Source organism: Urtica dioica, chromosome 3 (genome assembly GCF_054948205.1).
Source record: "Urtica dioica subsp. dioica isolate 48M chromosome 3, U.dioica_male_clone48M_v1_H2, whole genome shotgun sequence".
NCBI classification, from domain to species: Eukaryota; Viridiplantae; Streptophyta; class Magnoliopsida; order Rosales; family Urticaceae; genus Urtica; species Urtica dioica.
In genome coordinates, this window is record NC_142758.1 from 48,004,427 (window position 1) to 48,017,657 (window position 13,231).

A 13,231-nucleotide genomic window follows, 5' to 3' on the forward strand; every position below is an offset into this window, starting at 1 on the left:
GTTCATGCTTGTTTTCAAATTGCTGCCCAATATATATTTCTTCTGAGCTACCTGTTACTTTCAAAGGTTAGTTAAACAATATGTGGTTTCATATTATACTTGAATCTCATTTGAATCCACTTAAATTACCTGTAGAAGAATGACTTGGATAATGACTCGGGTTTTCCTTCACAACATCATCGGCGCTGAACTCGGGTGCTTTCCATGAATAAGGAACGATAGGTGATCCGATCATCGGAGGCTCACGCTGACATTGACCCGATGGTTCACAATGACCCGTTGGTACCGTAAACGTTTCCACAAATTCTTCATATTCTTGGGATTGGCAAATTCTTCAAATTCTTCACCTCTACCATTGTTATCTCCGTCATATCCATCACTATTCTCTTCATCACCATCGCAACCTTCGTTTTCATCACCTTCGCCATCTTCGTATTCATCACCATTGTGTCCATCATATTCGTCACTGTTGTGATTACAATCTCTATCACGCCTGTATACTTCGTCACCGTTTCCGGCACCCTTGTACTCGTTAAACAAGTCATCGTCACAGCCACCGTCTTTGTTTTCAATTATAGGATCTTTTTGTCGATCCTCGATAACAAGAGTATTCCGTTTCTTCTTCGGTTCATTGCGAGACACCATTCCAACTTCCACATCTTTCCCTTTACATAGTCCTCGATACGCAATAGGTGCAATGACCTCGATCTGTTTCGGTACCAAACTTACACAGAGTGGAAATCTATTACGATATTTGTGCTTCATAAAATGCGAAACATCACCATTGTCCTTCAATACGGCAGGACCTACTGGAATTGTACCGACTTCGTATGGGACTTCGAGTTTTAAGTCGAACGCGAATCTGTCTAACTCGAACTTCTCGTATAAGAAATCTACTAACTCCGTGTACGTTACCTCTTTCGGAATTACGAATGCACGAAATTCTGCATTGGTGAAAACCCATTGGTGTCCTTCCTTCTCCCAAGTGCCGTTAATCATGACAAAAACTGCAAAAAAACAGTCAAACTATGCAAAATAAGCTTCTATATCGCACACCATCGTACTGCATCGTACAACATCGTATACCATCGTACACTATCGTACATCATCGTACATCATCTTACTGATAGACATCGTACTGCATCGTACAGCATCGTATACCATCGTACAGAATCGTACATTGTAAAAGAGGCATCGTACGGCATCGTACAACATCGTATACCATCGTACACCATCGTACAGCATCGTACAGAATCCAATTTTTTTTCTAAATTTCATCGTACACAAATTTAAATTTCATCGTATACCATCGTACAAACAAGTTAAACCCAGATTTTGGACTTTGTTTTCAGATCTGATCGATTTTTTATGCTACATTCTATCATATACATTCATAAACTTTGTAAAAATGATTAAGTTAGTAATCTTACCCATGATTCTTTTGAAACCCGCTTAAGTAGAGAGGATTTGAGTGGATTTGAAAGAGTTTGAGCGAGTGTGAGAGTGAGAGTGAGGCTGAGCTGATATAGTCTCAGGGGCATTTTTGTCCATTTTCGGTACAAAAGTCCATATTTAGATATTTTTAAACATTAGGGTCTAATCTTGATATTTAATGGGTTATTAAGCCCAATTAATGAAATTTCTCTATTAAAAACGCCATAATTCAAGGGGCAAAAATATCCTTAATCCTCGTTTAAATTACCTGTTGTCGTCTCCTTTAAGTTACTGTCGTTTCTCTTTGGTCACGTATTCTCTAAACTCGAAACATTCACTTCAACACTTACGTGTCATGATCTGATAGGTTATCTCTCTGCTGTCCACGACACACAAAAGCAAGTAATCGGAATTCTTTGAAGCAAAAAAAAAAAAGTAATCGGAATTCAGAGCTCTGTCTCTCTTAAACCATCACAGAAATTGCAACTCCAGAGAAGAAAAAGAACGAAAATGTCGAAAGTTGAAGGTTTTGATTTCGAAGAATTGAAGTTGCAGTGCGAACAGTGGTCTCGTCAAGCTCTAGACTACATTCACCAAATTCCCCCAATTCAGCTCTACGCTTCTCTCGGAGTCCTTCTCTTCACCGTCCTCTTCCTCTTCTTCCGTAATCTCTCTCACCGTTCATGTTCTTAGGGTTTTCAATTTGTATTTTTCGGTTTCAGATCTTGTCTATTCTCGTCCAGGAAAAAAGACGAATTGTTCGTTGTTTGAAATTTAATTTTGCTGTTTCTTATTTCCTTTTCCGTGCTTTGAATTAACCAGTTCGTCTTTTCAAACGCACGAAGTCAAACACCATTGTCATCAGTGGGCTTAGCGGGAGCGGAAAAACAGTCCTCTTCTATCAGGTAAAATCATGTTTTTTTTAGGGTTTTCAGAGTTGTAATTTCTGCTGAATTCGACGTGAATTTTCTCGTTGAATCTGTTGGAAAATGTCCGTTCAGTCTTTTTCTTTTGTAGTCAATTGCCAAAAATGCTGTCTGTGCCAATTCACAATTTCTCAGACAAGTTTTTAAACCTCTCGGCTTTCAACGATCGAAATATTTTACATATTCGAGCTTTGCGTGTAGCTTCGAGATGGATCTTCACACCAAGGGACAGTCACATCGATGGAGCCGAACGAGGGCACTTTCGTCCTACATTCCGAGAAAGCAAAGGTGACGTGTCTAAGACCCACTCTCTATGGCTAAACGGAGTAGATTGTGTTTTTGAGGTTCCAAGTTTTGTGTACAGTTTAGGATTTTCGATAGTTGATCAATCGTGTGACACTCGGTTTGCTTTTGGCTTTGTGGTGTTATAATTATAGACCGGAAAGACAAAGCCCGTTCATATCGTCGACGTTCCTGGGCATTCTCGTCTTCGACCCAAGCTTGACGAGTTTTTGCCACAAGCTGCCGGTATAATTTTTGTTGTGGATGCGTTGGAATTTTTACCGAATTGCCGCGCTGCTTCAGAGTAAGAATTTTCTTGGCACTCTATCTGGTTCTGTGTACACAAGTGTTTTTTTTTCCTTCAATTTTTATATAAGGTAGAAATAGTTGTTTCTTCTTAGAATTCTATGTGGCCTATCTTGTCAAAAGAAAAGAAAAAAATAATGTTAAACATTCAAGAAATTGATTGCTGAATATATTTTATGCACAAAAGGTACCTCTATGATGTTCTAACCAAGGGAAGCGTAGTTAAGAAGAAGATATCGATGCTTATTGTCTGCAACAAGACAGACAAAGTGACAGCGCACACCAAGGAGTTTATCAAAAAGCAAATGGAGAAGGAAATGTAAGTTTCTCTCCTTATCTTGAATATCTTTCTGTGTAATAGTCTCTATATGCACTTAGGTTAGAGAAAGAATAAAATAACATAATTTTTCGCATGCTATAAGATTATTTGTTCCTAGTCAGCTTAGTCTATTAGAATTTCCCTTCTATTCACCGCGGAGGTATGGACTAGGTTACGTTTTTCACTCGTTATTTTCCGTCCTCCATAGTTGGTACTACTAGTGTGTTAAAATCTTAGGGCTGTAACTATAATAATTTATAGATAATTAAGGTATCGTAGAACATTCAGAAGTTGTATTAGTCTATATATACAAGTGACTATAAGAGAAAAAAACAGTGAAACTGTGATTGTAAAAGGAGAGGCAATGGTCTCCAGAACAACCTGGATTTACGGATTACAAAAAGTCATGATATTGTGTTTGTGATTATCATATACGGATTAGCGGTTTCACGTACATTCTGCAATCGTTTTTCTGTATTCTTACTGGGTATGGTGATTTATTATTGTTCTGTCTATACTTTTACAGCGACAAATTACGGGCATCGAGAAGCGCTATATCCGAAGCCGATGTTTCCAACGAGTTCACACTCGGTATCTCCGGAGAGCCGTTTTCTTTGTCACACTGCTGCAACAAAGTCACCGTCGCAGAGTCTTCGGGTTTGACCGGCGAAACTGCGCAGCTCGAGCAATTCATTAGGGAGTGTGTGAGGCCATAAAAAAAAAGGAATTGTTTCCCATCTCATGAGATTGAAATTGAATTTGAAGTATTTGCTTCCAAAGATCATGCCTTTGATGTTAATCCTGGTTATTGGAGAGGCATTGCAGCTATACAAAAAAAAAATGCAGGACCTGAAGTTTGTTTGAGGAGTTCTATAGTTTTAGGAATTTTTAAAGGTCAGAGAGGGAAGAGAAGCTATAAATATTGAAACTTTAGAGTGGTTGTAATTAAATTGTATGGCTATTTAGTCTTGTTTCGGTTAGTTGCTTTTGCTTATTCAAAAATGAAATTGAAAACAAAAAAAAAAAATAATAATAATAGTTTTAGAAATACTTAGTGTATTTCTCAACACTAATTCATAGTCTAGAATTTAAAAGCGGCTGATAAACATGTTTGGCTATTAACCCTAAAAAAAAAAAAATTGTTTGGCTATTGAGTCCTTTTTGTGAGCACTCGCTTTGGCTCATTCACTATATTGAAAAGAAAAAAAAAATGTTTTGTTGCTCGTCGTGTATTTCTCATCCGCCCCAAATATTTCTTGTAGCACTGCGTGCCCATAGGAATGGTTATTTAATTTAATTGTTTATTCAACAATTAAATTGAAGAAAAAAAATTTGTTTTGCTGGACTTGGTGTATTTTCGAGTCCTAAAACACTAAATTTCTCAGTCATAAACGTCTTTAAAACAACGACTAATTAAATTGTATGACTATTGAGTCCTTTTTGTTTGGTACTGAGTTTTGACATAAATAAAAAAGAAATAACAAAAATATCACATATGTTGACAGTGGGATTTGAACCCACGCCCTTTCGGACCAGAACCTTAATCTGGCGCCTTAGACCAACTCGGCCATATCAACTTTTGATTACAATTACGAACTAAAATATAATTGTAATTAATATTAATTGGTATTCTGATCATCAATACAAGGTTTGAAGTTTTATGAAGCATTGAAAAGATCAAACACTAAAAGCCCACACAAATAGCCTATGGAGGAACGAAGCATATCTATGACAATGAGAACATTTGGATACGTAATGCTCAAGTTTCCTTAAAAAATTAAAAATAATTAATGCTCAAGTTGGAATTGAATTGTGCTTTAATCTGTTTATAGTAGTTTCAATATTTGTTGTAATAATAACTGTGTCATCATTTGCTTATTTGTTGTAACTAAATTTCTCCGGCTTTAAAGCACAATCCCATCTGTTTTCTTATCCCACATCCATATTGATATTGCTATATAAAAAAAATAAAAAACTTGGTTTTGTTCTTTTAATAAAGATGTAAAATTTGCACTTGAAAAAAATGCATTATATAATATGAATATTCCTTTGGCTATCATTATGACTCAATATTTGTCTAATCTAACAACGAGACTGCTCTCCCTATACTTAAGCAAAAAAGAAAGAAGAATAAGAAAAAAAAAAAAAAAAAAAAAAAAAACTATTCTTGATTTTTTATATACTAGACTTTCTCATCGAAGAGACTCGGGAAATAATCTCGAAAGGATCGCCTTTTTAATCCTGATTAATAAAGCGTAAATTCCATAGCATGGAATGTGCATCAACCCAACTCCCATGTACCTGATCAGCAAAAATGAAAATTAAATCACTTCATTATATTCTAAATTACAAAAAAAAAAAAAAAAATCTTGAACATACCACAAAGGAGAATATGGGGATGATAGGTCAAGAAATGGATATGGCCACCTGAATTCAAGAGGAAACATTTAGCTATGAACTATATATCATAAATTAATAAAAAATAAACAAAATAAATAATAATGTTTGTTACCACATGGAGACACAAGCATGGATGATCCACTGAAAAACGACGAACGTTCCGGTCCATAATATGAAATACGAAATCCGAAACAGCGGAAATCTCTGCAGTGTTTTACACACAATTAGAAGTGGAAAAATAATGGCTATACAATCAAACAAGATACTGATATTATGATTTTTAATACACACACACACACACTTACCAAGCAATTCAACAGTGTGTCACCAAGGAGGAAAAAAGCATTGATAGAATGCATACACACCATTAACTACACAACAAAAAATATACAAAAAAAGTTATTGATGTGACATAATTTCATGATAATGATGATTCACTGTCGTACTTACGAAGTTAAGTTTGTAATCCCTGCTCGTTAAAAACGGGTAAAGAATTAGCCAAAACACGCAGTCGGTGAGAGCTACAGCACCGGCAGAGACCTGCAAAATACGAAAGGTTTTGAAACTTAAATTGAGACTTGTTGTCTGTGATAATGAGTGTTTTAGTCTCAAGACAACATTTTTTTTTTCGGGTAAAAGTTGAGACAAAAAACTATATTAATAGATTTCATAGGACTTGTTTTAGTCCCAAGATAAAAAATAGAAAAAATAAAAAAGGGTAAAAATTGAGATACAAACTATATTACTAAACTTATTAGGACTTGTGTCCTAAGATAAAACTTTTTTCCCGGGTGAAAATTGAGATTAAAAAAAATGGATATTAATAAAGGGAATTCTTAGGACCTGTTAGTCTTCAGATAAAACTTTTTTCCGCGTAAAGTTGTGAACTTCAGATATTTGAGAATTACAATAACTAGTATATAAGTAAGGGGTTGATATGAAAAACTCCGGAACTGAGTTAGCATATTGAGAGGAACTAGTAGAGACTAGCATGATGACAATTGTACGAGAGAGAGAGAGAGAGAGAGAGAGACTTCTCGAATGTTCGATATCTAGCTACTAGACTGCATTATCATAAATGTACCTGAAAAATGATTTGAAAGACGTAACTCCATGCCCCGGCGGGTTGGTCAGAGTATAGTTCTTCTTCGTGGGCACCGGAGCTTTTCGGAAAATTCTGGGCCTCCAAACTCTCTTCGGGAGTACGAGCAACGTTCGTGCCTCGTTCTTCTTCGTGTCTAGTGTTCGCTGCGTATTTCCGACATCCGTAGATAGAGAGCACGGACCCGAGCTGAACAAAAAAAAAAAAAAAATAATAATCCCGGTCAGTAAGTTCTTGAATGTAATTTCTATGTAATGGAAGGAAGGAAAATAAAAAGAAGGTCTTACCCCGAAGTAGATTATGACCAGAGAAAATGTCCACCTGCAAAGAATTTGAAGGGTTTAGAAATAAATTCCATAGTTTTGCAAGAATTTGAAGTATATATAGAACCATATTCCTAAAAATGTCAGGAAAAAAGAACATATATTAATAGTAGAGTTCCTAAAAACCAAACTTTCAATGAACAAATAGTGAGCCGTGTTTATCGACAAAAAGTATGTATAGAACTCAAACTGCTGAATTGACAAGACCACCAAAAAAAAAAAAAATCAAACAAACATATATCAACAGATTCTTAAAAAAAAGAGTTTATCAATACAAGTGTAGAATTAAAATTACAAAAAAATGACAAGACTGAAAGAAAAATTAGGGGTTTTTTTTTCCCCTCCCTCTCAGTTCAGAGCCAAAGCAAGAACATGAAAGAAAACATAAAATAAATAATAAAAAAAAATCAATAGTTTTAGCAGATTCTTACTGGGTATAAAAGTAGAAAATCCCTGGGCCGTCGATAAGAACATTCGCGAAGAGCAGCGAGAAAAGCGCGACAAAGGCAACGATCCGATAAGCCAAAAGCCAGACCGGATGAATTCCCTTGAGGCACGTCGACCAAGCTTCGTCCGATCGGAGATCACTCGACAATGATTCTTCTTCTTCTCTTTCTCTTTCTCTTCTTCTTCCACTTCCTCGGACTGTGACTAGAAAGCTCTCGCGTCTCCAAATCGCCTGAGCCGCGGCGACCATGGACGAGAGCACCGCGAGGCCACAGACGAAGAACCGCCAGTTGAGCCAATAACTCGGCTCCGTCGTGTTCGAGGTCATCACCGGGTTCCAAGACTGCCCCGGCGATCCTGCTAAGAAAGACATTCCGTTTTTTTTTTGTGGGTTTACTTGTGATACAAGCTTTGTATTGTTGTGGCATAGAATGGAAGAAGAGCAATTGTCATGACTCCAAACTCTCTGTCTCTCAACGTTTACTTGCGAGACAAGTTTTGTATTGTGGCATAGAATGAAAGAGAAATTGTCGTAACTATTAACTACCAAACTCTGTTTGCAACCCTAAAACTTACAGAAGACATTCTAAATTTTGTTTTACTTGCGGAACAAGTTTTGTATGGTGGTATTGAATGGAAGAGCAATTGTCATGACTCCAAACTCTGTAAACCCTAATACTTCAGAAACAAAATGAGAACTTTTTTTTTCTTCTGATTTTAAAGAAAACCATCACAATCACATGGGAATAAGAATTTGATTTAATTATATTATATACCAAAAAAAAAAAAAAAATTGTGTAAAATATTGCTCTCCACATTATCCTATGGAGTTCTAAAAATCAGATGGAATCTCACAAATTTTTGACGTTGAATTGGTTCATACTTCATATAAAATAAAATTATAGTGGAATAACGCAAGCAAGGAACAAATACCACCAGACAAAAGGAATAGCAGAGATTCGTTGCTTTTAACATGGGTTTGATCAAAAACCCCCCAAAAAGGCTATGAACGAGCTTGTATCTAAACGACAATACAATTTTTAGCTTTGAATTAATAAAAGGGAAATTTGAAACTTACGCTTCTGCGCTGAATTGAATGTGAACCGAAAAAAAAAACGATCCTTTGCTTCTTCCTGTGATCAAGAGAGAGAGAGAGAGAGAGAGACCGAATAAGGGCTTTTTGTTTCAGAATCGGATCTTAGAGAGACGAGAGAATGAACTTTTGCTCTTCAGTTCTTCTTCTTCTTTATTTTATTTTATATATTATAATATATTTTTTATTTATTTATAATTATTTTAGTAAATAAAACAGTGTTATTGGATTGGTTGGCGAGAAATCGGGAAGAGCCAGGAGAACCACTTAAAAGTTAAAAGTAACTATAAACTCCACGTGGACATTTGAGATTTTTTATTTTTATTTTCTTGTGGAAGATTGTACTTTTTATTTTTATTTTTAATTTGAGGATTCGTTGAGATACAGTTAAATGATCTTCTACCGAAGATATTGAGACATTGTAATCAATAATTAATTTGAAAGAATAAAATATGAAAAGAATCTCAACTTTTAAAATAAACCATTATTGGCAAAAGTATTTAGTTGTCCCTTCTAACGTTGGAATCTTTGTTTTCAATAGAAACTGATCGCTAAAGGATAATAATGTCGTTAAATTATCAGACATATATACCTAGAATTTATCAGGAAAAAAATTGATCAACAAATCATCAACTTTATCGTTAAAATTTCCAGGTATGTGACAGCACATTCATATACACTTTCAAAAATCATCTGGAGATTATATTTATACATGAAAATATTTACAGTTTTATCTCTCAAGGGATGGCTCCAATTATATGTATAATAATACACATCACTTTCGATAATACTTTTTGGCGATTACATCGATGGGTAACGAGCCCAAGGGACGAGCTGTATCGCTGTCGAAGTACAAATCGTCGTCGTTGTCTTCGTCGTAATCGTCGGTGAAATCGTCGTTGTCGTAACCGCTCGGACTACGACGATACAACGCAGCTTCGTCATCGAACTCTGTGCTCGAACTGTCGTCGGAACTGTCTTCTCCGGATACGATAAGAGCAGGATAGGAATGTTCGTTGGCCTGAGATATGCCCTCGAACTCCTCGACTTTCTTCAAAAGATCGTCCGGGCCGAGATTGATCTCCTCCAACAACATCGCTTTGTTCGATTCGATCGCTCGCTTCCAAAGCGAAATCATTTTCGGGCTCGACCTTGTTGCAGGGTTTTCGCCGTCACTGACACCCTTGCCTGAAAAATATTATAAAAATAAAAAATAAATAAAATTAGTTCAACCTTGTTCAATTTATTATTAGTCTTTTTTTAGTAGCATTGTGGTTCCTAAACTAATTTGGTAAGTAAAATAGTCCTCAAACTATTCATTTTGGGACTTTTCAGTCACCAAAAAAATTAATTATGAAACCTATCATCTAAGAAGCTTATAACGTATTTGCCTCTAACTATAATAACTTGTTAATTTTATTAATTTTTTTAAAAAATTATTATTCTCTAGTTCGTACCAGAACTATCCAAATCGCTTGGAATGTCATCCATGGGATTTGAAGGCAAACCGTACGACGATTTCCATTCGGAGCCCCGCCATATCAATATCTGTTCATCATCGAAAGACAAGAGTACGCACGGAACCAATTCCTGTTTGAGGACCGAGACAATACCGTGAACACATTGATTAAATTGTATAAGAGTCTCTAAATATAACTCCTGTGAAAACACGTGAGCGTACCATAAGCTTAGCGCCTATTTTTTTGTAGTCGCTCGCGTGCAATCCTGTGCAGTCGATCTTCACCAACGGGCTTCCTTCGAATGCGTTCCTGACATCTTTCACCAGCGTTATGTAGACTCCGTTTTTAGCTGTAGATTGGAATCAATCAACGTTGATTCTAATACTTGAAATTAACAGACATTTCAACCGTACCAGAAATCAGAGAAACCGTTTCGATTAGTGGGAAGAAAGCTCACTCTACAGTATAATGCGACTTTTAAACTCTGTTCGAACAAAACTGGTGCAAGTAATAACTAAGTTCAGATTGATTTTAGAATTGTTGTGTTTTTATTTATTTATTTAGTAGAAGAATACAAAGAGAGAAAAAGGAAAGTTTTCAGTTAGTCTAAATTAAAGTTAGAAATAATTATTAGTAACCCGTCAAAATAAATAATACAAGTGAGAAATAATCATTTAAAAGAAAAAAAAAATGGAGGGAAATTTAGGCTTTTAGGAGAGTTCGGGGTCTCTCAAACACTCATCTATCTTGTAATTATTTTCATTTTATAGAATAATATCAAAGCTTCACATGAAGAATTGGTGTGCACGCATTCTTCCGAACTGATGAAATCTTATGACCTTTTTTTTTTCAGTTCCTAAAATGTTTTCGGTGTGAATGAAGGGAAGAGACAAATAAGTAAAAATTTGTAGAAGCTATAGGAGAAAAGGATAGGCTTTTTTTTTTTCTTTTCATATACCTAATTTACAGATGGGCAAAAGCTTTTTCCCTTTGGATCGCAACTCATCGGCTTCTCTTTTGGTCAACCCTCCGGGAGCCTCTTGTATGAGTTTGGGATAGACCGGCGCGGCCGGTTTCCACAGCATGACCGGATACTGAGGTCGGGTGGCATAATTGTAATTCCTGCCGCGGTAAAGATACAACACTCCCCCGGCTCGGTATATGATTTTCCCGCCAGTTTTTTCCTGAAAACGGAGAAAGTCAAAGTCAACGACTAATAAAAAAGTCAAACCCCGAAATCCACTCCAGAGATTCGAACCTCGAGATGACGGCAAACGTTGAGCATATCAACCGTTGGAACGCCTTTGCAACGGACTTTACAGATCTCGGTGCGTTTCCAGTGGGAATGTACTAATTCCAACATGTTGTGTGTCAAACCATCTCTTCCTGATCCACACACCAATGAAGAAAAACCCGAATAATCAAACCAACTGAACTAAAACCCCTAATGAATCTTGTAACGACAGCCATATCGAAAACAACGGATTTGATTCTGACAAGGCCCAGACTAATTTGTTCATAGACTTGCTTACAATATGTTAAGACATAGGTAATCAGTAAAGTTTGGTCCTTTGGATATTATTACAATCCCAATCTAAATGTTCAATGCCTCTCTCTTATAATTCTCTCATATTTAAAGACTAAACACAACTTATTATTATTCTAAATCAATCCCTTTTGAACTATCTATCATTTATATCCAAAATACTGACACAAAACCTCTTATCATAATGACTCTCTAATGACTAAACTATGCTAAAACACAACTAAGCTAAGTTTACTAATCTACAGGTAAAATCATGAAACTATTTGGCATGGGATTAACACTCTAATCAAACACAGGGAGTTCAGTGAGACAATTAAACAAACACGTGGAAGGCAATACCGAGGTTGACTTGGCGATTATCCTTGACCATGGGGTTGACCATCATCTTGATCTCCCATTTCTTCAGAGGCTCGCCGAGAATGTCCTCTCTCGTTCTCCCAGGCCTAGGGTAACGTCCGTACGGAAACGGCCTCGCCATTTGCATCCTCGTCACTCCCTCCTCGTCGCCGTCGTCCTCCTCCGCCGGAATATCGAACAGCGGAGTCTTCCTTCGCAGCTTCTTCTCCTTCGCGCTCTTCAGCGGCGCCTTTCCGGTCCACGGCCTCGGCATCGACGGCGGCGCAAACGGAAGGAACGCCGGCTCGCGAATCGCCACCGGCTTCGCCCTCGGCGTCTCCGAGTAGCTGTACTGGAACTCGAACGGCGCGCCGGGAAGCCGGAACGACACGCCGGACTCGCCGATCACGACGGCGCGATCGTCGGCTCCGTCGCCGGAGGCGCCGGCGGGAGGGAGGACCGCGCCTTGCTTCACCGGGCGGTAGTACTTGGACCGGTAGTGAGGCGTTTTGAATGCAGGAGCTAGGGTTTCTTCTTTCCGGCGATGGGAGCGGAGCGGAGGCGGATACTTCGGGACCGGAATCGGAGGCTTCAGCGGCGGCGATTGGGAGTTCTGGTGGTCGTTCGGCGGCGTGGATGGGAGAGAAGAGAAGAGATTTACGCCGGGAAGAGAAGCTAGAATCGCCATGGAAAATGTGTGAAGCTCGGAGCTTGGGATTTGTGGATGCAGTGAAGATAGAAGAGATAAGAAATCGGAGCTATTTTTTTTTTTTTTTTAGTATTAATTTCAAGTTATTATTATTATTATTATTATTTAGGGGAGTTAAATAAGTATATAGTATAGTCTAGTATCTAATTTTTTTTTTAAATTGTCTAAATTAAATTAAAATAAGATGCACGTATTATATTATAAAAGGTGTGAGTATAATTTAGACTATGTTTTTAATATTTTAGTAGTTGGATTTGGATTATTTAATGTCGTTTCTTTATATTATTATTAAGAATTCATTAAATATGCTAATTCAATTAACAAATGACCAAGCTCATAGTAGTTTTTCTTTTAATTAGTCCATTTTTCACATTTTACGCAAATACTGTAATTGAATTTTACTATTTTTATCTTTATAATATATTTGAATTTCATATTTACATTTTAACATTGCTAAATAACTAATATTTCGTAAACTTTAACTAAATAGTCACTTTCATATATTTACAGATGTAAATCTTAGGTAAAAAATCACTTTTTATTAGGTC

The 13,231-nt window shown here is 36.8% G+C and overlaps 3 protein-coding genes and 1 non-coding gene across 5 annotated transcripts; 1 reads left to right on the forward strand and 3 right to left on the reverse strand.

Moving 5' to 3' along the window:
* Nucleotides 1-1,834: 1,834 nt before the first annotated feature.
* On the forward strand, nucleotides 1,835-4,247 carry LOC149403312 (signal recognition particle binding protein). Its single transcript, XM_089610157.1, has 6 exons — nucleotides 1,835-2,098; nucleotides 2,257-2,339; nucleotides 2,562-2,648; nucleotides 2,798-2,946; nucleotides 3,136-3,267; nucleotides 3,794-4,247. The coding sequence occupies exons 1-6, from the start codon at nucleotides 1,945-1,947 to the stop codon at nucleotides 3,981-3,983; spliced, it is 795 nt and encodes a 264-aa protein (XP_089466283.1). The 5' UTR covers nucleotides 1,835-1,944; the 3' UTR covers nucleotides 3,984-4,247.
* A 516-nt stretch (nucleotides 4,248-4,763) lies between these two features.
* On the reverse strand, nucleotides 4,764-4,844 carry TRNAL-AAG (transfer RNA leucine (anticodon AAG)). The gene has a single exon. It is a non-coding gene; the product is annotated as a tRNA-Leu (tRNA).
* Nucleotides 4,845-5,279: 435 nt separating this feature from the next.
* Nucleotides 5,280-8,811, reverse strand: LOC149403314 (uncharacterized). 2 transcript variants are annotated; one of them, XM_089609258.1, is made up of 9 exons: nucleotides 8,618-8,811; nucleotides 7,524-7,899; nucleotides 7,057-7,090; nucleotides 6,752-6,958; nucleotides 6,118-6,207; nucleotides 5,973-6,038; nucleotides 5,780-5,871; nucleotides 5,647-5,694; nucleotides 5,280-5,568 (listed from the first exon to the last, which is right to left on the reverse strand). In XM_089609258.1, the coding sequence occupies exons 2-9, from the start codon at nucleotides 7,865-7,867 to the stop codon at nucleotides 5,460-5,462; spliced, it is 990 nt and encodes a 329-aa protein (XP_089465384.1). In that variant the 5' UTR covers nucleotides 7,868-7,899; nucleotides 8,618-8,811; the 3' UTR covers nucleotides 5,280-5,459. The 2 variants fall into 2 exon arrangements, with proteins under 2 accessions (XP_089465384.1, XP_089465383.1); XM_089609257.1 differs by lacking the exon at nucleotides 8,618-8,811 and having other exon boundaries at nucleotides 7,524-8,210.
* Nucleotides 8,812-9,246: 435 nt separating this feature from the next.
* On the reverse strand, nucleotides 9,247-12,736 carry CAF2 (RNA-binding CRS1 / YhbY (CRM) domain-containing protein). Its single transcript, XM_089610146.1, has 6 exons — nucleotides 11,978-12,736; nucleotides 11,351-11,478; nucleotides 11,051-11,276; nucleotides 10,314-10,441; nucleotides 10,090-10,222; nucleotides 9,247-9,820 (listed from the first exon to the last, which is right to left on the reverse strand). The coding sequence occupies exons 1-6, from the start codon at nucleotides 12,660-12,662 to the stop codon at nucleotides 9,408-9,410; spliced, it is 1,713 nt and encodes a 570-aa protein (XP_089466272.1). The 5' UTR covers nucleotides 12,663-12,736; the 3' UTR covers nucleotides 9,247-9,407.
* Between the last annotated feature and the right edge of the window lie 495 nt (nucleotides 12,737-13,231).